This window comes from Stegodyphus dumicola, chromosome 1, assembly GCF_044657685.1.
Source record: "Stegodyphus dumicola isolate Sdum_Otavi_A_Nest chromosome 1, ASM4465768v1".
In the NCBI taxonomy this organism is placed as follows: Eukaryota; Metazoa; Arthropoda; class Arachnida; order Araneae; family Eresidae; genus Stegodyphus; species Stegodyphus dumicola.
In genome coordinates, this window is record NC_140768.1 from 179,548,667 (window position 1) to 179,571,678 (window position 23,012).

The 23,012-nt window shown below is 31.4% G+C and overlaps 1 protein-coding gene across 2 annotated transcripts in view; it reads left to right on the top strand.

Annotated features, from left to right (window-relative positions):
• Positions 1-23,012, top strand: part of LOC118198758 (synaptogenesis protein syg-2-like) — a 249,006-nt gene that overhangs the window by 174,005 nt on the left and 51,989 nt on the right. For both annotated transcript variants that reach the window (XM_085823263.1, XM_085823268.1), the window contains exon 3: positions 16,323-16,456. In XM_085823263.1, the coding sequence (XP_085679389.1) occupies positions 16,323-16,456 (134 nt within the window). The remainder of the gene's footprint in view (positions 1-16,322; positions 16,457-23,012) is intronic.

Genomic DNA, 23,012 nt, shown 5'->3' on the forward strand with positions numbered 1-23,012 from the left:
TCGTAGCCGTAGGAATAGTTCCATAAAGTTCACTATGGGATGAAAATATTGTATTACTCATCGTAACTGTAAATGCGTTGAAACTGAATGAACATGGATGATGCTGCAAAATTATTAACCCAAGGGGCGTTAGCCCAGAAGGGCTATTAATTTCGCTTTCGTATTTTGCGTCGATTCACTTTCCCTTTTCAGACTGTTGCCACCAACTATTAAAGCCCTGTATTATATTTAAAGAAATTAAATAATGAAGAATGTACATAAATGTATGTATGTTTCTCGCATTGTGATAAAACAACCGCACCTAAAGCCATCAAAGTTTGAATAACGTAATCTTCCAGCGAATATGGCCATCTGGCAGCCTTAATTTGGAATTCTTTTTATTATCTATTTCATATTTTGTCAGACATTAAAGAATTTTTTATTAAGAAACTCAACAATTTCAAAGGCAGCTATAGCAACACTGCATGGAGAAAAAAACATTTTTACCTCCAACGCACGAGATTGTGTATTGGAAATTCTAAGGCTTTGCTCATTTTAAAATCACTTTGCGATATTGCTGTTAAATTGAATTTTGTGATAAGTGCGAAGGACTTGATATTTAATAAATAAAGGTAAAACACAAAGCGTTAAAGAAACACCCCTTTGAGTGTAATGTAAAATCTAAAGGCTTTCAGATTTTTTTTTTTTTTTTTTTTTTTTTTTATTTTTTTTTAATTAGAGGATTTCTTCTAGTATATTATTGTTTCTCTGAGATCCTGTAAAATAATTCATAATACTTTAAATAATTTAGTAAACTTTTCCATAGTATGCAAATACATCCATCTTCTGCAATTTCAGAGTTCGCCTTTTTTTGTGTTTAAACTATGCTATTTTTGGACGTAACACTCAGGTACTCTCGTAAAATACGAGCCATTTCTTATCTATTATTTTACTCTAAAAATGTAGGTACCTGAAACGGAACCAAACCTATTTCTCTTATACCGAAATGGGGGTTGGCAAAAGTGGAAAAGCACCACATCGCACCGATATATGCAAGATTTAAACTCAGAACAAATCAGTTTCGCAGCAATAAAATTTTATGATAAGCTCGCTCGAACACGATGAAAATAAAATATCAAAATTTATCCATGTAGAAAACCATTGGTTTTGGGTATCCAGCTCTCTTCTCCGTAGCAAGTTGAGTTTAGATGTAGGAAAAAATATGCTCGCTGAAGGCAGGCTATCCCTCGTCTTCTTCGGAAGAAAATTGCTATCAATATATTATTCTCGAATGTTTTGGATTTTATGATTGTAATTTAACGTGTGTTTTTTTCTTTGTTGCCTGTATTCATCGTGATAAAAATTTTATTTATACCTGTTTTCAATGTGGCCTTGTCTTTGCTCACTTTTTATGCCCGTTCTAAAATTAAATGAAAGTCCTGAAATATCTGGTAACATATTAAGTTATCGCCGTGTTTTTGCATTCAATTCGAGCGGCAGACAATTCGATAAAAATGTAAATTCATGATAAAGTGAATTAGAAGGCGATTAAAAAAGTGTATTTTAGGGGGACACAATATTTTTTTCTGTTTACCTATAAAGTTACATGACTTGCGTCTTGCATAAATAATACGAAATTTAATAATGTATCTTATTATTAATTCCATATTCAGAGAAGATATCAGAAGAACCGACATATTTTTCTGGTTTCCTAAAATGCTTTTAGTATGTTCATGTGTTTTTATTGATGAATTCTTTTTTACACTGGGATCACTTGTCAAATAAAATTACCATTTTTGATGTAATCATATGTATGCTATTTCTAGAACTTGCAATGGTGTGCAGTTCTTTCATGGAACATTTCTTTAAAAAATTACCACGTTTAATGTAATTATAGAGATTCTAACTATCGAACTTTAAATTTTTAAGATGTAAAGCCCTTGTGCTAAACTTTTTTTATATATTTCCTCATGGGGAAGACAGAAAAGCATAAAAAAGAAACTGTGTTCATTGAAATTTAAATTTATTCTTAGCAAATTAACTACAATGTTCATCGAAATAAAACTAGTATTATCAAACTGAATGTATTCTAATGAAGATTTGAAAGTGATCTGTGGGTAAAATCTTCTCGACATTTAAAAATCAATAATGATACTACTTTTACCGTTGTTAATTAAGCGAAATATCAATAAAAAATAGTGAATGTAATAACGTAATTTCTTGAAGTAGACAGATAGCTATTATGTCACGCATCTGAAATAAAACTCGAAAAAAATAAAAAATTTCTGTTTTTTAGAATAAATGTTTGCTACATCTTCATACATTTCTTTGTAAAGTAAAACTTTAAACAGGAAGGAATAGAAAAGCTGCTTATTTCATAAGTTTTCGTTTGTTTTGAGCCTCTGTGATTTTTTGTTCAAAATGAAGGTACACTGCGAAGAAAAAAAAGACAGTTCTATTAACTCCCGTTCTACTGGGCCGATTGACGAAATTCAAATTGAGGTTTTCATGTCTCGAAAGTGCAACGTAGAATATGTATTACATTTATATATAGCATCATTCTAGCATAGGTATTTTGACACAAAATTGGACTTTTTCTGAAATGACATGCCAATTGTTTTCCATATTTCGATTCTACGACTCAAATTATGTCTAAATATTAAATTTTGTAAAATTTGGTGCGAAATTTATGGATAAATTCAAAATTTTATCTTGCTTATTTTTCTCAGTTTCCACCAAGAATAATTTACTTGGCGAATTTCTTAATTTATAGCAACCTATTTTTTTTTTTTTTTATTTTTTTCATTGCAGAGGAGAGGAAAAAAGTCACATTTCATACTTTCAAGTGATTTTAACAAAGTGCGTTTGGCATTATTATCGCTCAAAAACAAGATGCCAAATTTCAAAACTCTACAATATGTAAATTCAGGTATATCTTAAAAAATTTTGAATAAAAAACACTAATTTTTTCCCGGTGGGCCTAGAAATGCATCTACTTTAAGACGATGTTTAAAATTTGATAGGCTATTACAATACAAAAAATTTTTTTTCGAAAAATTTATAAAAAATATTTGAAAATACAAATTTTTAAAATAAATCATAAAAAGTGTGGCAATTATGTTTGCATTATGCCTAAATTTCGAATTCTGGAAGAAGGAATCAAGTAAGTTTAATAAAAAAGCAGAGATTAATAAATATATATCAATTCAATTCGTCATAATCTTAAATTAATGACGAGCTACATTTTGAGAGCTAATTTTTTAAAACTACTTGTGCAATTTTTACAAAACTTGGCAGTTTGGCATAATTTGAGTCGTAGAATCGAAATATGGAAAAACATTTGGCATGCCGTTTCAGAAAAAGTTCGATTTTGTTTCAAAATAACTATGTTAGAATGATGCTATATATAAATCTAATATATACCCCAAGTCGCGCTTTCCAGACGTGAAAAACGAAAGTTGGTTGAACTTCGTCAATCGACCCAGTAAAACGGGAGATATAGAACTATCCTCCCCCATTTTTTTTCCTCAGTGTACATTGTAATATATCAAGAACCAAGACGAATCAAGTCTTGAACGAAAAGCAAATTCCTTCTACTCAAAAATTAATCTGCATCCTTTAGACTACATGACTTAGAGTTCGAACTCAGAAGCTGTTGAAAAGCAGAGCAACAAAGTGAATCTTTGTAATAACTGTGAAAAAATTTAATTAATGACAAAAATTTATTTGTACGTTTAACGTAAGTGTTTTTTTTTTTTTTTTTTTTTTTTTTTTTTTTTTTTTTTTTTTGTTTGTCTAAGAAAGAGTTAGACATGAAAGTGAGTGCTCACTGGCTCCTTAAAATGGGCTAAAAAATTTATTGCGGCTTAAAATGAAATAAATATATTGTATTTTCATATGCATTTGTTGGCCACTGTATAGGCGTCTCTGACGGATATCCAGATCACTGGTTTCTAAGTACATTGCGCTAGTTTTATTTTAACTCCTATTGCCATTTTTTCCCTATTCTTAACGTATTTATAAGCTGGAAGTGTTAACGACCAAATAGCGAAAAGCATGAATATCGTAGGCAGTTATTACAATTGGGTTTTATTTTTAAATTTATATTCTTTTATGTTTACTTTATCAACATTTATCTTACTTTAGGTATCGCAAATAAAGCAACTATTAATTTTCAAGCCTTTTGGATCTGAAGCTATTTGTTATATCTTAATAGTCCAAACAAGTTCATTTTGTTGGAATTCTGAATATATTACGCATTCTGACTAATTATAAACAAATCCTTTTGCTCTCCGACCAAACCATGTCTCACTACTGTATTCATATTCTTCAGGAATATACATTAAGACTTCAAAACTCTGATTCCGAATTCATAATATTGCCATGCACCTTACTGGATCGTCTGTTTGAGTCTGCCACTGCTTGACAATAGCTGGCAACAGTTTACTTATCAAAACGTGACGTCTTTGCAAACTCCATCACAAAGTCATAATCTTAAATTAAATGTCATCGAAATTAGGGAAAGACACAGAGATTTCGTCAAGAAGAATTTCTTCTCTTAATCCTTTGTTGCATCATGTCCACTCTAGTAGACAAAAGTTTAAATTTGTTTATTCTTCTGTAAATGCCTTAACAGATTCCATTCCTATGTTTATTCATTCTATATTATTAGAACTTTCAACTGTCGATCGTAGATGGCTGTATAGCATCACTAAGTAAAGCATTGCTATTTGGAAAATGGCTGCTACTTCTGTTTCCAAGGTAGTACAATTTCTCATAGTAAACATTATATAATAACATTTCCTTATACTGCCATTTTTATTCATAATTAGTCATTTTAGAGATTTTATTTTAAATGTCAGTTTGAGAAAATTGTGGAGTGAGTAGATAAATGTCTACCGAAAAGAGTGAATTTAAACCCAAATGTATTGCTTATCAAGCCAAAACACCACTGGAAATGTTTATGTTTGGCAAGGAATTTCTAGAACATTTGACATTTGAATCCAATAGGTACAGGTTATAAAATCGTAGCAAAATGAATTCAACCACAATCGATGAAATGAAGGTATTTTGGGAGATCTGTATGTACATAGTTGTAGATTAACAATTTAGAAGATGGTATTGATCACTGCAAACAAGGCAGGAAATGATTTCAAATGCAATGACCGTAAATCGTTGGGAAGATATTTGTATGCATGTGCGTATATGCATACTGTCCACTGTAGTGAACAAACTGTAGCAATTATTTAAACCGAAATTTGAATAAATTTTTTATTATTATTACTAAGGTTATTTTAAGTAGAAAAAATACAAAAATTTTCGTTTAACTTCTCTAAATTATTTGTATGCAACAAAGGGTTAATTACTGTTTGAAAGAGAGAAAATAAATATGACTGGATGTCATTTGTGATCCACTTTCAAACGTTTCAAGAAAAGCATGCTAATACAGAATCACTGCAATCACATTTTTGTGAATTTTTATAAACATGTTTACTTGACATTTATACGAAACAGAATTATCAATATGCACTGTAAGACTTATTTAAGTCAGATATGAAGTACAACAGAACAAGAAATTCCGTTTTTGCAGCCAAATATTTTAAAATAATTTACCATGCCAAATCATTGTTTTTATTATTGTATAGAGTCTCACTTTTTTGGGAAGTCTACGCTAAGTCAAGACTCTGAAATGAAGTTAATCTATGTCCAATAAACAAGCAGAGTGTTTAAAAGAAGGGTGTAAAAGATTCTTTTATTAAGAACTCGTTAAACTGAATTGAAAGCACTGCTTGTGCCTACAAAACCAGCCACCATTTATGGGGTAACTCAGAAATAAGGAATTTCAGGGTTAAACTAAGTTAAATCTTAAAACTCATCAAGCTAAACTTTTTCCTTTAAATAATATTACTACTTCATTTGAGTACGCGTGAACAAAAATTAGCATTCTAGCAGGAAAGGGAGAAATGACAGTAAAGATACTGAACATAATTGGTTAGATAAAATAAATAAATACCTTCTGTCGCGTTTTTTCTTTTCCTTCTTACACCAGTTGTTACGTTATTTTCTTCCTTCACGTTCGTACGGGGTTCGTAGATTTGGAGTGAATAACGATGACACTTGATGAAGTATCGAAACGGACTTTATTTACCAATATTAATCAGATAGCTCTAAAATCACTTTTACAGTCGTCGAACTGTTATAAACACGCTGACACGTTCAACGACACAGCCTTCACACTGTCAGGCAATAACGGTGGAGACAGCTTCACTGCAAAGCACACGAGTACAGCTCCCAAACTCTGCTTGGTCGTTCTCGGAACTCCACGTACTCTCGAGACTCTCCGTGCGATGCACTCGACGATACACAAGAGTATAGCTCTCGACTCAGCACAGTCTAAGACAAAACTCGACGATGCACTAATTCGCGATGCCCTAAAAGACTCTTTCATTGCATTCGACGACCAACTCTGCGCTAGACTTCGAGACACTCGCTCAATGACTGACTATCAGCTCGTTAGACGAGGCACACACACTAACTGACTGCGGACCAGCAGGGTTTATATAGCTTTCTGCTTGTAATCGAGAACATTCGGGGCTAAACCGGTAAGAATTCGTTCCAGAAAATTCTCCATCCGTCAATGGTATATCGCCAATTTTGTCGCCAAATGGACGATTTCTCGCCAAATGTGGCGATTTTATTTTCCTTTGCCATTTTATGGCAACCCTAAAACTGCTTTCCGGGGAGCGTAATAGCAAACCGCACATTGAGTTGATCAATGTTAAACGAATTTCGCTTACTGTGCATGCCCAGAATAGAATTTGGCGCAATTACAATTTTGGCGCAATTTTTAAAGGAAGATAAATACGATATATAGTTGATATTGTATATAGTTGATCTGGGCGTAAACAATTCGGAGTTTTAAAACTTGTCAGATTGTAAGTTGCTTCATTACTTAAAGTGTAAATATTGATTGTAAACAAAGCAAATTTTCCTTTAAGAAGGATTACAAAACAGGAAACATTAAAAGATATATTAGCTGAATGCTTATTGATTATACTTCTGAGGAATACAAGAAATTGAGTATTTACCATACGTTCTATTCGTATATACTTTCGCAAATTAAGGAATAAATCCAGTTTAAATTACTGAATTAAAGTCAAATAACTGATATTAAATATTATGTTTATGAACAAAATAAACCAAAATTAAATGAAACAGAAGAACATGCAATAAGCACACAACAAATTTTCATAGTATTGGAAATGTAAATAGTAAAACAAACATAACTAACAGGCTTGTGTAAGGTTGCTTATGTTTTAGTCGCCAGTATTTCCTCCCACGCCAACAATACATCATTGAGCATGCGCAGTAAGCGAAATTCGTTTTAACATTGATCAACTCAATGTGCGGTTTGCTATTACGCTTCCGGGGAAACCATCTTACCGCGCCTGTACATTTCGTAACACTTCTAAATGTCTATAGAAAGAATCAAAATAGATCTCACTTTTTCGAAGGCTCTGATGATTATTTACAACATCCTTCTAGGCTGTATTTTACGAGGTATTGGTAAAGAATTGAAGTACTACTGGCCACGTGATATTATTAATTTGACAAAAAGAATTTTCTCATATGCTTGAAACTTGCATTTAATTTTTAATTTTTTTTTTTTTTTTTTTTTTTTTTTTTTTGTATTACATATGATTAATTAGTACAACTGTAAATTTTTTTTCAGAACGTAAATGGTACCTATTCTAATACCATTAATTATATAAATGCATTATAGGCTACTTTGACGTTTTTGGTCATTGATGTAAGGCTTCTTCATCTGCGTATGCATTTATATGTTGTATTTTTTTATGTATGTACGCTATACATTTCTAAATGTTCTTGGAAAGTTATACTTTATTTATCCATACACATCTTGACAGTAACTTCTGCTCCAAATGGACAGCAGGAAGGAGCGCAAAGCTCTACTGATCATAACTGTAGCGGATAAAATGTCTTAGAATTCGCTTATTTGAGAAGAAGGATAGCGATTCAATAAGAAGGATAAAACCTGAAATGTAATGTAGTTCGGTAAGAGCAATTTGGCAAATATTGACAGTTCAAATATTTTATAAGAGTAACATTGCTTAGGATTATAAGATCTATAACTGTTGAAGGTAGTATTTCCGGAAGAGGACTTTTTTTCATAATATTATTTCTTGATTTTAGAGAGTTTTATGGGACTCAGAGCCACCAAATTAACAACTCTTTCTTTATCGATTAATAAAGCTTCAGATCTTCACTTAATCAAAGCAGGCGTACAAGCTAATTTGTTTTTTAATTTGAGAAATTTAATCGAATGTTTACTTAATCGTTATTTTAGGAAACACAGAATGGATAGACGAAGCAAGATATCCTTTAGGAAGAAATATATCACAAGAAACCAATCAAATCATTTTAAACAAAATGAAAATATAAAGATTTGATCAAAAACTGTCCAGTTACTTTTACTGTCCAGTTAACTTATAAAAATAAATCAAATGTATTAGAATGAAACAAATAGGGTTCCTAAGTTATCTCGTTCATTTGCACTTTGGCAGCTGAGGATGGTAGTTTGGTACAACTATCGAAATTAGTCCTGTGAAAATTTGCAAATATAACGCTGATTTTTGTTGTTTGGCTCCTAAATTAATAAGGTTTCCCTTCCCAAAGAAAATAAGATTTCATGGATGATTTTCTAAACGGAACTATGTTGGTATATGTTTAAACTACGAATATTTTACTTAACTAACTAAATACATCAAGAATGAAACACAAAACTAACATGTCCTTTAATTTTACTTATTGCCTATATGTAGACTATTAATTTTTATTCAAGTCCTTAACCAGATTTTATTCAAACTTGAGCATTTTATGTTTGTGCCTGTTAATTAAGTAAGTTATGGTGTTCATTTTGCAGGAAGTAAGTAGACTTGTCAATATTTGAGTATTTTTTTTTTATGTTTACAAAATCGTTAACCCGCGTTGAAGTATGATTTTGAATCTTAATTGATATTAATTATTTTATTTTTAGCCCAAAAGGGCGTTAGACCAGAAGGGCTAGTGGTCTCCTCGAAACGGCATTTTGTGTCGAATCACTATAAACGGCTGTATCACTTTTCATATTGCTGCCACCAAATGTTATCACCTGTATTATATTTTTAAGAAATTAAATAATGAAGAAGATTCAGGAATGTGTGTATTTTTCTCTCATTGAGAAAAAAACAACAATACCTAGAGCCATCAATTTTGAATAACGTGATCCTCTATCCGAATATGGGCACTTGGAAGCCCGAATCTTGAATTTCGGATTTGTTTCATTATCAGTTTCATGTTGTTAAAACTTTAAAGAAATTTTGATTAAGAAACTAAACGGTTTCAAAGCGAAGAATGGCAACACACTGAACAGAATAAAATATTTTTATCTCCAGCCCGCAAGACTGTCTATCGAAAATTCTAAAGATTAGGCTGTTTTTAAATATTTTTTGCCCAAAGAGGTGTTACCCCAAATGCTCTTGAAACGTGTATGTATGTTTAAATGAAAAAAACGCCCCTTTGGGCGTAATATAAAATCTGAAAGCTTTCATTTTGTTGTTGTTGTTGTTGTTTATCTTCTTCAGAAAGTACTTAAATACTTTAAAAGCTGTCTTTAGTTTGTAATAATATAGCTTGAAGTTTGATTCCCATTTAAGGTTCATAAGAGATTCGATCTTAATCTTTGTTTAAAAATAACTTTTGGTTAAATTTTCACTTCGGAGCAAAAGGCTGATGAATTTTAGCGAAACGTTCAGTTTGCGATAATTTTAAAGATGATAATTTCTCCTGAGTGAAAATGACGTGCTTACAGTTTTTTAAGGTTAATAGATATATTTGCACTTAAAATTTTTTCTAGATAAGTCTCTAATGCCTCATATAAATTTTTAGTCGTTACATTAATTTAAAGCCAAAAATGTTAACTTTTAATATTAATAATTTTATTAAATTCTGTGTTCAAGTATGTATTTCTGTGAGCAACATATATTCTGTAAACATATTTTTGAGATTAATTTAATATATTTTGATGAGAATAATTTTTGCTATACGCTTATATACTACGTCAGTGCATTGAAATATGTACAGGATGGCCAGAATTAAAGATATTCGTTCGATAAGCAGTAAAATTAATTCTTAATAATGATGTACGGTTTTAAAATTCATTATAAAAAGTATCTTAGAATATTATTGCATATTTAGATGTTCTGAATCAACGCTTGACAAAAATTAATTAAAATCTGTTTTAAAAAAATTAAATGTTAATCAAATATATTTCCTGATTAATTGTTGTTCGAAGATAAAATATTCTATCTTTTCCTTCATTAATAACCAAGATTCTTATAATTATTTTACTGCAGTTTTGCAAAATCAAAACTCAAGTTAAATCATTTCCATACAAAATAAGCTGAACACAAGTTAAAATACATAAATTAAACAATTTCATAAGAAAGACGTATATTTTTAAATAATAAAATCTTGTCCGTTGCACACGAAAATCAGAAGCAAGACAGCACGATCTTTCCATTCAGCTAAGTAAAAGACATTTTATTTAGCTTTGATATTTTAAAATGCGTTCGCCTTCAAATCAAGAAAGGGAATGACTAAAAGATTTATCTTACTTAGTTATATGTTGTAACAAGTGTTATTTTATACTACATATGTGATATACAAAGCGCGTTTTTAATACCTTATAGTACTGTCACGAAATGTCCAGCTGCGGTAAGGTAGCTTCCCTACAAAGCAGGGTTTTAGGGCTGCCACAAAAAGGCAAGGACAGCACGGTTGCTAGATTTGGAGCGAAATCGCCCATTTGGCGACATTTGGATATATGCCATAGACGGATGGAGAGCATTCTAGAACGAATTCTTATCGGTTTGGCCCAAAATGTTCTCGAAGGCAGGCTAAAATCTAAATAAACCCAGCTGGTACGCAGAGTAGGGAGTGTTTGTAGTCTAGCGAGTTGATTATCAGTCTAGAGTCGATTTGGTCGTCGGAGTATCGCGAGTCTAGCAAGTGCATCATCGAGTCTATCGACTGTATCGTCGAGTGCATCGTGAATAGTAGAGTATGTACAGTTATGAGAACGACCTAACCGAGTCGGGAGCTGTACTCTGGTACTTTGCCGTGAAGCTGTCTTCACCGTTAAATAGCCTGAAGGCTATGTTGCTGATTGTTTCAACGAGCTTGTAGTAGTTTTCGACGTCTGTAAACGTGTTTTCGGAGCTGTCCTGTGTGCTAATAAATTGTGCTTTGCTTTTTCATCAAGTGCTAGCGTCAATCACTCCAAATCCAGAAGCCCCGTAGAAACTCAACACTATATGTTTATTTTAAAATTTCTGTTTTTTTTTTTTTTTTTTTTTTTTTTTTTTTCCTACACACTATTAGCCTGTATCTAATAATCTAAATGGCGATGATGAAATGTTATAGGAGCGTACAGATAGCATCCTGTATTAAATTTCTTTCTTTAATCTAACGATTTTTTTCCGGTAGTCCGATTTTTTATTGCATATTATGTTACTTAGAAAACTTAAATGCAAAAAAAAAAAAAAAATCCTGAGATTAAATTAAATATTTAATCATTGAGTTTAATAACTAGTAATAACTGAGTTTTACTTTTGTTCAACAATCAAGTATATTTGTGAATCACCAGCAGTCAACATTATTTTTATCTGAGAAAGAAATCAAATTAAGTGTATGATTTTATGTACTTAAAATTTTTATTATGTGTTTTGCTTTGAAAAACTTTGATCATAACTTCTTATCGAGGTGTTTGACCATTTTTGGATGGCAAGTTTGTTTTCAATTACTATTTTATATTTATATTTGTTTGTCTTCTGCTGAGGCTCATATGACATGTTTTACACGGTTGATGATTGTCTTTCTCATCTTTAAATGAACGCTATCAGTGAATATAAAAAATAATGCAAGAATTTTGATATATTAAAACCAAATTTCTTTTAAAATCACAGATGAGAGAATTAACTCCTAAATACTGTCCAAAAGTCGTGTAAAATTCAGCAACTGAATTTTGATAGAATTATGGTATAGCTCAGTGATATCCAAACCGTCGATCGAGAGCTACTAGTAGCTCGCGGAGACATCTTCAGTAGATTGCACGGTTATCTTCGGATAACTACCTTCGGTTCGGAGACATTTTCGGGTGCCTAACTTTGATTCCTCCACTGACAAGTAAACCCCTCTCTCCTTTGATACCGGTTTTTCGGAAACCTATATATTTTCGGAAAGCTTGTATCACAAGTAAAGAAACTTTAAAGTCTTTAGAGGCAGAGAGACAAGCGTCTAACCCTTAACTTCCCAATTTTTTAAATTTCTATGAAAAAATTATATCAGCTACTTCTTAAGTAATAATAAAAGGGAAAAATATTTTTTTTAAAAATTAAGCAGTTTTAAATTGAATTTCAGTCATTTTTTTTTTGTTTGTTTGTTGCAGAAGTGCAACATTGCGCAGTAGTGCTGTAAAATTACAAAACTTTTTTTATATGAGGATTTTATTATTCATTGACAATGAAAATTTTTAAAGCAGTTATTGACTTTGTTGTAAAAAGTACCCTACTTTACACTTTTCGCACTCAGTTTGAGCGTAGCTCTTGCAGTTTGGAAACTTGCACCGTATTCTTTTCTGATCATATTGGTCAATGATTTATACCATCTCTACAAATGTCCTACATGGAACGGATTGGGCAGTCCCTTTGCATCTTTTAGTCTGAGACATTTGTTCTATTGAAGTATTACTATGTCTTCCTCTTTTAGCATTTCGATCGTACCCCATTTTGCATAAGCATGATGCAACTTCAGATTTGAATTTTTGTAAATTCATTAGATTTTTTTTTATTTTCAGATTTCTTCATTGTTTCTTTAATTCGATCAAATCCAAGCTCTTCTGACCAGTATGCTCTATAGTTTGGCAGGTGAACTAGAGATGCATAAATGCAAATACCCAAATATTGATTTATTTCATTCTCTGATATAGTCAAAGGCTTACTTGGATTCTTTTGAATAGCATATCGTTTGCTGTCTTCATAAATGTTACTTATGATCTCTTCCTTCCATAAATATTTAAAAAATTGGTACGTAGTGTCCATATCTGTAATTTCTCTTAGGAGCGTGTCATCTCTATGGAATTTTATTACTTCTTCAATCAATGAAATGTTTTGATTTTTCCATAAAATATTCTTTGACAATGTTTTATTATTCTTAACAGTTAAATTTAAAAAAGGTTCTCTAACTGAAATATACCAGCGGCCGAGCGGTTAAGTCGCTGAACACTGGTAGTTCTGTCCGAGGTTCGAATCCCGCGAACGGGGCTGGCTGCATGGTCGTTTTCCCCGTGTGTAACTTGTATAAAATCCAGTTTCCCTGAGAAAATCCTTCACGAAGACATCCCTCCCCGTAGGCAGATAGCTCTCGAGGCTTTGCCATAATCACACACACACACTTGACTGAAATATTTCTATCAAATTTATTATCATCATCATCGGATTTTTTTTATATTCTGAATTGTATTTTGTGAAACAACACTATTTGCACAGTCGCTATCCGAATCATCATTAGATGACACACAATGAGGTAAAAAATGAACATCATCAGCAGAATATTCAAGACCATCCTCACTTAAATCACTTAGTTTGTCCAAATTATTCATATATCTAGCAATTTCATCTTGGGTTAGTATACGCGTTTTGGCCATGTCAAAATGGTAACCAAAGACCAATGTTGCAGACCTGCAACATATAATTAAAATCAAATTTCTTTCAAACTTTTTCCATTAGAAAATCAAAATTACTTTTAAATGAACATAAAATGTTTAAATTCCTTACCTGGTAATTTTTTTCATCAATAAACAAGAGGAAGCATAAAATATAATGGTTTCTTTTTATAGCAAAAACACAGTTCTTGAGGCAACAGAGATTTTTACAATTGTTTTGATTTCTGGAAAAGATGTGCTGCTATCTAGTGACAAAATTAGCATGCATTTCGTTGCAGTAATCTTTTTTTCTCAGATAAGTGATTTGTAGGTAATTAAAAAAAATATTGAGTCTGTTAAATTTAAATAAATCATATGTTGCAGAAATGCAACAGTGGGAAGTTCAGGGTTAAGAATTATAGAAACCATAAAGTATCAATGGAGTGTGTATAGATGGACATATTTCCTTAATGGCATCTTTATTTCTTGTATGTTCATGCTTTGCCTGCTTCCGAAGTACCTGATGGTAAAGTCCTACAAAAAGAACTGGTATCTGAAGGATTTACGGGAAAGATCTAGCCTCTGGATATTCATTTTTTCAGACACTACAAATGATTTGTTTGTTACAATCATTATCGAAACACAGGAGCACATTTGGCATCGCGATAATTTTCTGCCCCTGCAGTCCTTTTCACTATATCAATCCAGCGCTCCTTGTTTTAAGAACTTGATTAGATATGCTTTTTATAAGGGCACGTACTTGGACGACGAATCTGGAATGTGGATTGCGCCAATGGATAACTGCTTCGGAGTCATTGACAAATAATGAGTGTGCAAAATGTGAGGCTATCGCTTTTGTAAAATGCTGAAAGCTGAATGAAAATGTGAATGTTGAAGGAAACTTTTTTAAGGTGATAATGTCACGGAGAATTAATTCTGTAAGTTCAAAGATTTTATTGGACAAGTTTCGTTTTTTGTGTCTACTTGGTTTGTATTTATTAAGGAAACAGAGTGAAGGGTTTTAACTCGAGAGACGAGAAGGCAAAGTTCTTAAGGAAACACATACACTTTAAAAATCTTCGAATATATTATTACTGTTGCAAGAATTGGGATAACTTATTTATTTTAAAAGCAATTACTTCCAACTTTTTACAGCTGATTATATATACTATATCTGCTTTTTGAACTAGTAACCAGAAAGTTTGTGTTGCCACAAATACTTTTATAATTTAATCTGCTTTGTGACAAAAATGTTTTATGCGTTCATGTCATGTTTCCACCCTGCGCGCATAGTTTAAAACATTCTGTTGCATAATTTAATTCCATACTTAATATATAGCTTTTATAACATTTGGAAACTACTGTTAACCCCAAATCCTAAGAATTTCATGTTAAATTTTTATTTTATTTGGAGCTGAGTTTATAAAATGTATTTTATTAAAAAAAATCTGTAATGTTTTCGTGCATAAAATTTTTTAATATTAAAATATTCATCAGATTTTTATTCAGTTAGAAGATAGTGCCCATATAAAGAATTCCATAAAATTACAAGTACCCATTTTTAGAATATCGTGCGTGTAAGTTAGAAACATGACATGAACTCATAAAACATTTTGTCCCAAAGAGATTAAATTATAAAAATATTTGTGGCAACACAAACTTCCTGGTTACTAGTTCCCAAAGCAGCTATATTATGTAGTGAACCATTGTGAACTATATTATGTAGCCCATTGTGAACTGTCTTTCTGCACGTCTCATTGTTTGTTTGATGAATTGCACATTGAATGTCTCTTGTAATAAATTTTGTTTAAAGTTAATAAAAAGTCCTATTTTCGACATCCCAGAATATAATGTCTCTTTTCAAAGAGTTGTTTCTTCCTTTACATTGAGATCCCCACTATCTTACCATATTATTAGTTCATATAAATACGTGAAACGAGCATTTTAGCAACTTGGTGTCATGTTTCCAATACTTTTCTGATACTTTGTGGGCCCTATAGCTCCTATACGCTTGCTCCTCTGAACACTTGAACAATTGTATTCGAATTGCAGCTAGTATCTCCCAACTTTTTGATGACAAAAAAGAGCTATCTTCCTCATTAATGTTAATCAGTCTGATTTAAAAAAGTTTGTTATTACATTTGTTATTTATTACTGACTACACTTCAATTTGTTTCTTATTTACAATTCAATTTCAATTTCTTTTTTGTTACATACAGTTTAATTAAAATTGATTTCTAATTCATTAGAAATAAACAAATATAAGATTTTTTAAAAAGAAGTTGGTAGTTCTTTTGGGTAGCTCACAGTAGGATTTAAAAATGGTAATAACTCAGAACCTTCATAAGTTTAGCGACCACTAGTATACCTGATATATATTGCATAAAACGAAGTGGTTAGAAATGCATTTCTGCCAAATTTCACATTCGTAACTGTTACTAGTTCTATTTGTTGCAAAAGGAGGAAGCAAAAGTGTTTAAAACTGTTTCAAAAGTTTGTTGTATGATTTTGCTTATTATTAATGACATCCTTTACTTGCAGCGACTGATTCTTAACATGCACGTTCTTGTATTTTCCACAGTTCTTCCTCAGAAAGACCCGTCTATTCTGGGCAGCCAACCCAGATACGAAGTGGGAGACTACGTCAATGTTACTTGCAGATCTGGACCCTCCAAACCAGCAGCAGCTCTCAAATGGTATATAAACGGAAAAGAGGTATACATTTTTTAAGCTGAAATCCAAAATTTTCCAATAATATCTCATACCATCCCCAACAGAGAGAAGCCATTAGAGCAAACGTACGAGGGGTGACAAAAAAAAAAAAAAAAAAAAAAAAAAAAGAGACTAAATGTGTAGCTTGAAAATAGAGTGGAGTTGGCAACGGACGTCATGCCACACAGCTCCTCTATCCATGCGGCTAGTTTCGACTTAACCGACCACGCCAGTGGGGAGTACTGCGTCATTGAGTGAACACGTGTAACTGCATTCTGCCGGGAAAATGTCTAATGTAAAAACCGAACAGCAAATCAACATCAAGTTTCTTGTGAAACTTAAGAAATCAGCCATGGAGGAGACATGTTAACCGAGGCTTATGAAGATGAAACTTTGTCTCATGCACGTGTGTTTGAATGCATAAGCGGTTTTCAGCGAGAAGGGGCAATGTGGAAGATGATGAACGTGCTGGGCGCCCCCTTGGGCGCTCAACTCGTTCATCATGATTGAATGAGTTGAGCGCCTCGTTCATCATGATTGAAGAGTTCCCAGTGGTCAGACTGTTAATCAGAATTACTACACTGAAGTACTAAAACGACTTCGTGAAAAATTAGGGAAAAAAAGACAACAGTTGAGGAGTGATGGATGGTTGTTTACCAGGACAATGCACCCGCTCACACGGCCCTATCTGTCAAGCAGTTTCTGACCAGCAAACGTTTTACTGTGATGGGGCATCCTTCTTATTCACCTGATATTGCTCCATGCGAGTTTTCTTAATTTCCTAAAGTTAAATCTTACTTCAGGGGAACCCATTTACCTCGTTCCACAACTGTTGCCAGCAATGGCAACACCGAATGCAGAAATGTGTGAATGCTGAAGGGAACTACTTTGAAGGTGATAATGTCACGGAGAATTAATTCTGTAAGTAGAACGATTTATTGGACCAGTTTCGTTTTTTTTTTTTTTTTTTTTTTTTTTTTTTTGTGTGTGTCACACTTTGTATATACTTGGTTTAGATTTATTAAGGAAACAGAGTGAAGGGTTTTAACTCGAGAGACGAGAAGGCAAAGTTCTTAAGGAAACTCATACACTTTAAAACCTTTAAGATCTTCGAATAAGTTACTGTTGCAAGACTTGAGATAACTTAATTATTTTAAGAGCAATTACTTCCAACTTTTTACAGCTGATTATATACTATATCTGCTTTTTGAACTAGTAACCAGAAAGTTTGTGTTGCCACAAATATTTTTATAATTTAATCTGCTTTGTGACAAAAATGTTTTATGCGTTCACGTCATTTCCAACCTGCGCGCACAGTTTAAAACATTCTGTTGCATAATTTAATTCTATATTTAATATATAGCTTTTATAACATTTGGAAACTACTGTGAACCCAAAATCCTAAGAATTTCATGTTAAATTTTTATTTTATTTGGAGCTGAGTTTATAAAATGTATTTTTTTTTAAAAAATCTGTAATGTTTTCGTGCATAATTTTTTTAATATTAAAATATTCATCAGATTTTTCATTCAGTTAGAAGATAGTGCCCATATATAGAATTCCATAAAATTACAAGTACCCATTTTTAGAATATCGTGCGTGTAAGTTGGAAACATGACATGAACGCATAAAACATTTTGTCACAAAGCAGATTAAATTATAAAAATATTTGTGGCAACACAAACTTCCTGGTTACTAGTTCCCAAAGCAGCTATATTATGTAGTCAGCTATAAAACATTTTCTAAATAAATAAAATATCTCAATTCTTACAACAGTCACATATTCGAAGATCTTAAGAGTTTTAAAGTGCTTGAGTTCCAATGCATTCAAGAAATCTGTATTGTTATGAGAGTGTTAAGAGTGTGTACATGCCTTAGAGAACACATTAAAATGCTATAAAAATGTTGTCATGATATCATGTGTATCCACATTTCCTTCTGCCTCCATTTACCTCATACTTAATATAAATATGAATCAGTTTCCCTAATAAAATCCTCCATGAAAGCATCCTCCCCCTTAAGCAGATAGCCTTAGTGTGCTCTGCAGTAATTTAATAAATCCATATTCACTCTTCTACTACACTGATCTTGAAAAATAATATTAGTAAATTTATATTTTGTAGAAATACTTAAATTTCATTGAATTTCTCAAATAGCCCTAAGTGCCCTGCAGAGAATATATATCTCAGTTTTTCACAAAATGGTCTAGCCAGTAGGCATAAACAATAGAAGAAAAACTATTTAATTAAAAAATATTTATTAACGAAAAATAAATTAGGTTAATGGAATATAGCAAAGAACGCGAGAGAATGAGATCCTACATAAAAAATTGAAAGTTATTTTTAGTCTTTCTAAATTATTAAATCTATGAAGTTTTATTGCAAAACTAGACTTGATTTTTCTATTTGTACATTGAATAAAAACAGCCAAATTATGCTGTCTTAGATTATGAAAAACCCAGAAATTTCTTTATGGTAATGGTTTTATCTCAGGGAAAGAAAAAGTTGTAAATTTGCTTTAGTTATTATTAATGTAAGGTCATAAAATATAATACTTTCTTAACCAAAAGGTTATTACTGGTGTATTCATGGTAACAAATAAGTTAAGGATGGTCTGATGAAAGAAATGAGAAGCCACAGAAACATTATACACTTTATTTAAATGGATTAAAGCTATTTTTAGAAAGTTTTTATTTGAATGCACAACCCCATCGCTACATAAGATGTTGTAATTGGAATTTGCGAAAGTTGGCTAAAGATCTTATTTCTTTAAACATTAATTATATATATGTACTTTCAATTATAAAATCTCTCATGCGGTAGAGAATTTTATAAAATCTGTGTCAGTTGTTGTGATACAAGGATTCTACAGCTATGAAATTTCATTTTATATGATTTTTTGCAGAGCAAAAAGTTTAATTAGCGAAATGTTCAAATGCTTTAATGAGCTAAGAACAACGAAAAGTAAATTCCATATGTTTACAAGAAAAATTCTCGAAAATATAATTTACTGACTTAAACTACTTTTCAGAGAAAAAAATTCATAATATTTCTAACGATTTTAAGGGCTAACTGCAGACAAATGTTTTCTGTTTTGGTTATTAATTGTTCATGTTGAGAAAAAACAGTACACATTATTAAACGTTTAGTACAGTACACATTACTAAACCTAATGAAAATATTAACTATTTATTCATAAATTGAAAATTTTATTCATGAAATTACGTGACTTTCCACGTTTCACTTATTAAATCAGAATTAATCCTTAATTAATCAAAATGTTTGCTCTTTGAGAACCATGCAAAAAGTTAGATTTCATATTAACGCAATCTTTCCATGGCTGATGTTGAAACCATTCTCGTAAAATATTCTACCTTATATGGAGAAACTTTGCAGAGGAATATATATATATAAGATAAATATTTTAGAGGCTAAATCTTGCAGCCACCTTTTATCAAACGTTCTATAAATCGATCTAATTCAAATTAAATCATCTTACCTAATTTCTCTTCCACGAAAGATAACTAACTTAAACCTATAATTTTAACAGGGTTTCAGTTGATTTAAGCATTTTTAAATCTCATATAAAAACACGCTTAAACTAATATATTCTCGAATATTAATTTTCTTTAACTTACTTTTTTAACATTAAAGTTTCAGACTTTACTTTTCTATTTAAATTTTTTTTCCATTTCTTGTATTCTTCTTTTCCAAGTCCGTGTGCTTACCATTTCTCTTTCTTGTTACACACACGACTATATCTTTTTTAAGCAGCGCCAAAATTAACATGAATAGCTAATTTAAAAGGAAAATAACCGCACATACTAATGTATTAATATAATACCGTACATATTAATCTGTTGATATAATACCACACATATCAATCTACTGATATATAATACGGCACATCAATTAATATTATTTAAACACTGGTAGTTCGATTCGAGGTTCGAATCACGCGAATGATTCGAACCTCGAACGGGATGGCTGCATGGGTGTTTCCGTGGTTTTCCCCATGTGTAACGTGTATACGAGCCAGTTTTCCTTAGAAAGTCCTCCATGAAGGCATCCCTCCCCTTAGGCAGATAGCCCTAGTGAGCTTCGCCATAATTAAATGCACCAAAATACACCAATTAATATTATTAAAATATTCAAAATGAATGTCATGCATATAAGCTTAAAATAGCCTTACTACTTATAAAAAAATAAAATACCAAAAATATCATCAAGTTATAATAAAAATTGCATTTTGATATACTAAGAATTGTTCTATACCAGGTTACTTAATATAAGGTATTAAAGATACCTTTTTCGTAAATTTCAATAACAATTCAAATGTTCGTTAAAATTATCACTTAGATGTACTATAAATCATATAAATTAGGAATATTATGCATTAGATCAATTATAAATCTTTACTGATATAGTTTATTGACTTAATGTAATAAAAAATATAAATTACTAAGAAGCATGCACACGGCTTTCATATCGCTCGAATTGTTAACTTATATACCATTTTACTTTTAATTAAGAATAATATGGTATATAAAATGACAATACATCTAAGAATTGGCTATTTTCAACACGGAGAGATCATAAATGACCAAAAAACGTAACATAAGGAATTTAGTATAAAGCTACGGTTCCTTCTGATGTCAAAAATTCTTAACAAGTGTTCTACGCATACGCTAAATAGTACCTTACGCATAGATTGCGCTACGCAAAAACAGTAATGTTGCCAACTATTGAAAAACATTAAAAAGTAATTAAAACATTACAAGCGTATTAGATGTACTATAAATCATATAAATTAGGAATATTATGCATTAGATCAATTATAAATCTTTACTGATATAGTTTATTGACTTAATGTAATAAAAAATATAAATAACTGCAGTAATTGGATAGAGTTCTGTACTCAAAGAAAAAAACTAACTTCTTATGTCCGCTTTTCACTTTCATCTGCAAGATAATACAAAAAAATATGTGTACATTACATGACTTCCTTGTACGGAATATTAAATTATATGCAATTTTTTGCACTTTATTTTAAATTTATTGAATTAAATCTGCTTCGTCGATAGCGCATAAACGACAATAGAATAAATACACTCTTTAAAATTCACTATATTTGTTTACTATAGGGACACTCTAGCGCTAGTTTACTTAATAGCGTTAGATTTCGTTCATATTATAACTCAGAATGCATATAAATTTATATCATTTGAAGAATTATCTAATCGTTGCCACATTTTCTATTCAAATACTATAATAGTAAATCTAAAACGATGTATAAAAGAAATTACGCAAACAAAACAAAATAGAAACTGTTTTTCACAGGCGATTCAGTATTTCTCATTAAATTAATTAATTTCTCACTTCCCGACAAGGCAAAAATGCATAAAAACTCAAAATATATCTATATTGAAAAGTGAGAAGTAAATCCTAAACACTTATTTTCTCGAATAAATTCCAGAATGGATTAAACATGATTTAATTTGCAATAATAAAAGAAGGCGTTATCTTTGTGGTTGTGAAGCTTACTTTCTCTAGATTGGCCCAAATCCGCTATTTTGCCAAGTTTGAAATGTGAACAAACATGTCCGCCATCGTAAAAATAGCTAGGCTTAGCTGCACTTAAGCAACTTTTAAATTGTTGATAACTCCACAAATATTGCATGCCGATTTACTAAAGGCATAAATCCCTTAACTGGAATATATGAACAACATAATTCAATCATTTTTAAAGGAAAAATACACAACATACAAACATATAAAAGTAAAGAAACGGAAATCACTGAGCCAGGTAACAGAGTGGATATATACAATGGTGGCCAAAATTGTGCACACTTTTGGAAATTTTTATGTTTTTGAAATTTGTGCGCTTATAGAAAATGATATGTTTCGCAACATGCAAACTTGTATATATCATTTTAAAGAGAATTTATTACTGAATTCAATACAAAGCACAAAATTCAATTATATGCAATACAAAAAAAAGTTATATGTACTTTAATATAAATAAAAAACAGTTATGAAGGGGTTTGTAATGTCTAACTTTCCTGGCCAATCACTGTTCTTGTTCTGAGAACCAATCAAATGTTAGTAACTACCAGCAGAAGCTGACATCATGTTTACACTTGAAACAATTCATTATTTTGCTTTGTTCTGTAGAAGGAGGACCTGTTTCTTATACACTGCAATTACAAGTAGGAATTTTTGTAAAAATTTTTAATATTTAGTCAAGAAGCAATGACATCAAATAAAAGAGTAGATTGGACACCTAGAAAGAGATGTAATGTTATTGTGTTACGAGAAAGTGGTCTTCTTATGCTTAAATTGCAAGACAGGTGGTTGGTTCAGTGACTACATCTGGAGTCCGAAAGTTTTGTTTACGATATCAGGAGACAAATTCAATAAAAAACAAAGAAGGAAAAGGCCGAAAAAGGTGCACCACATCTATTGATGACAGAAGAATAAAAAGACTATGTCTCTAAGATAGAAAAATGTCATCAGCGGCCATCAGAAGCGATCTGAATGATGCTGGTGTTTCTGTCAGT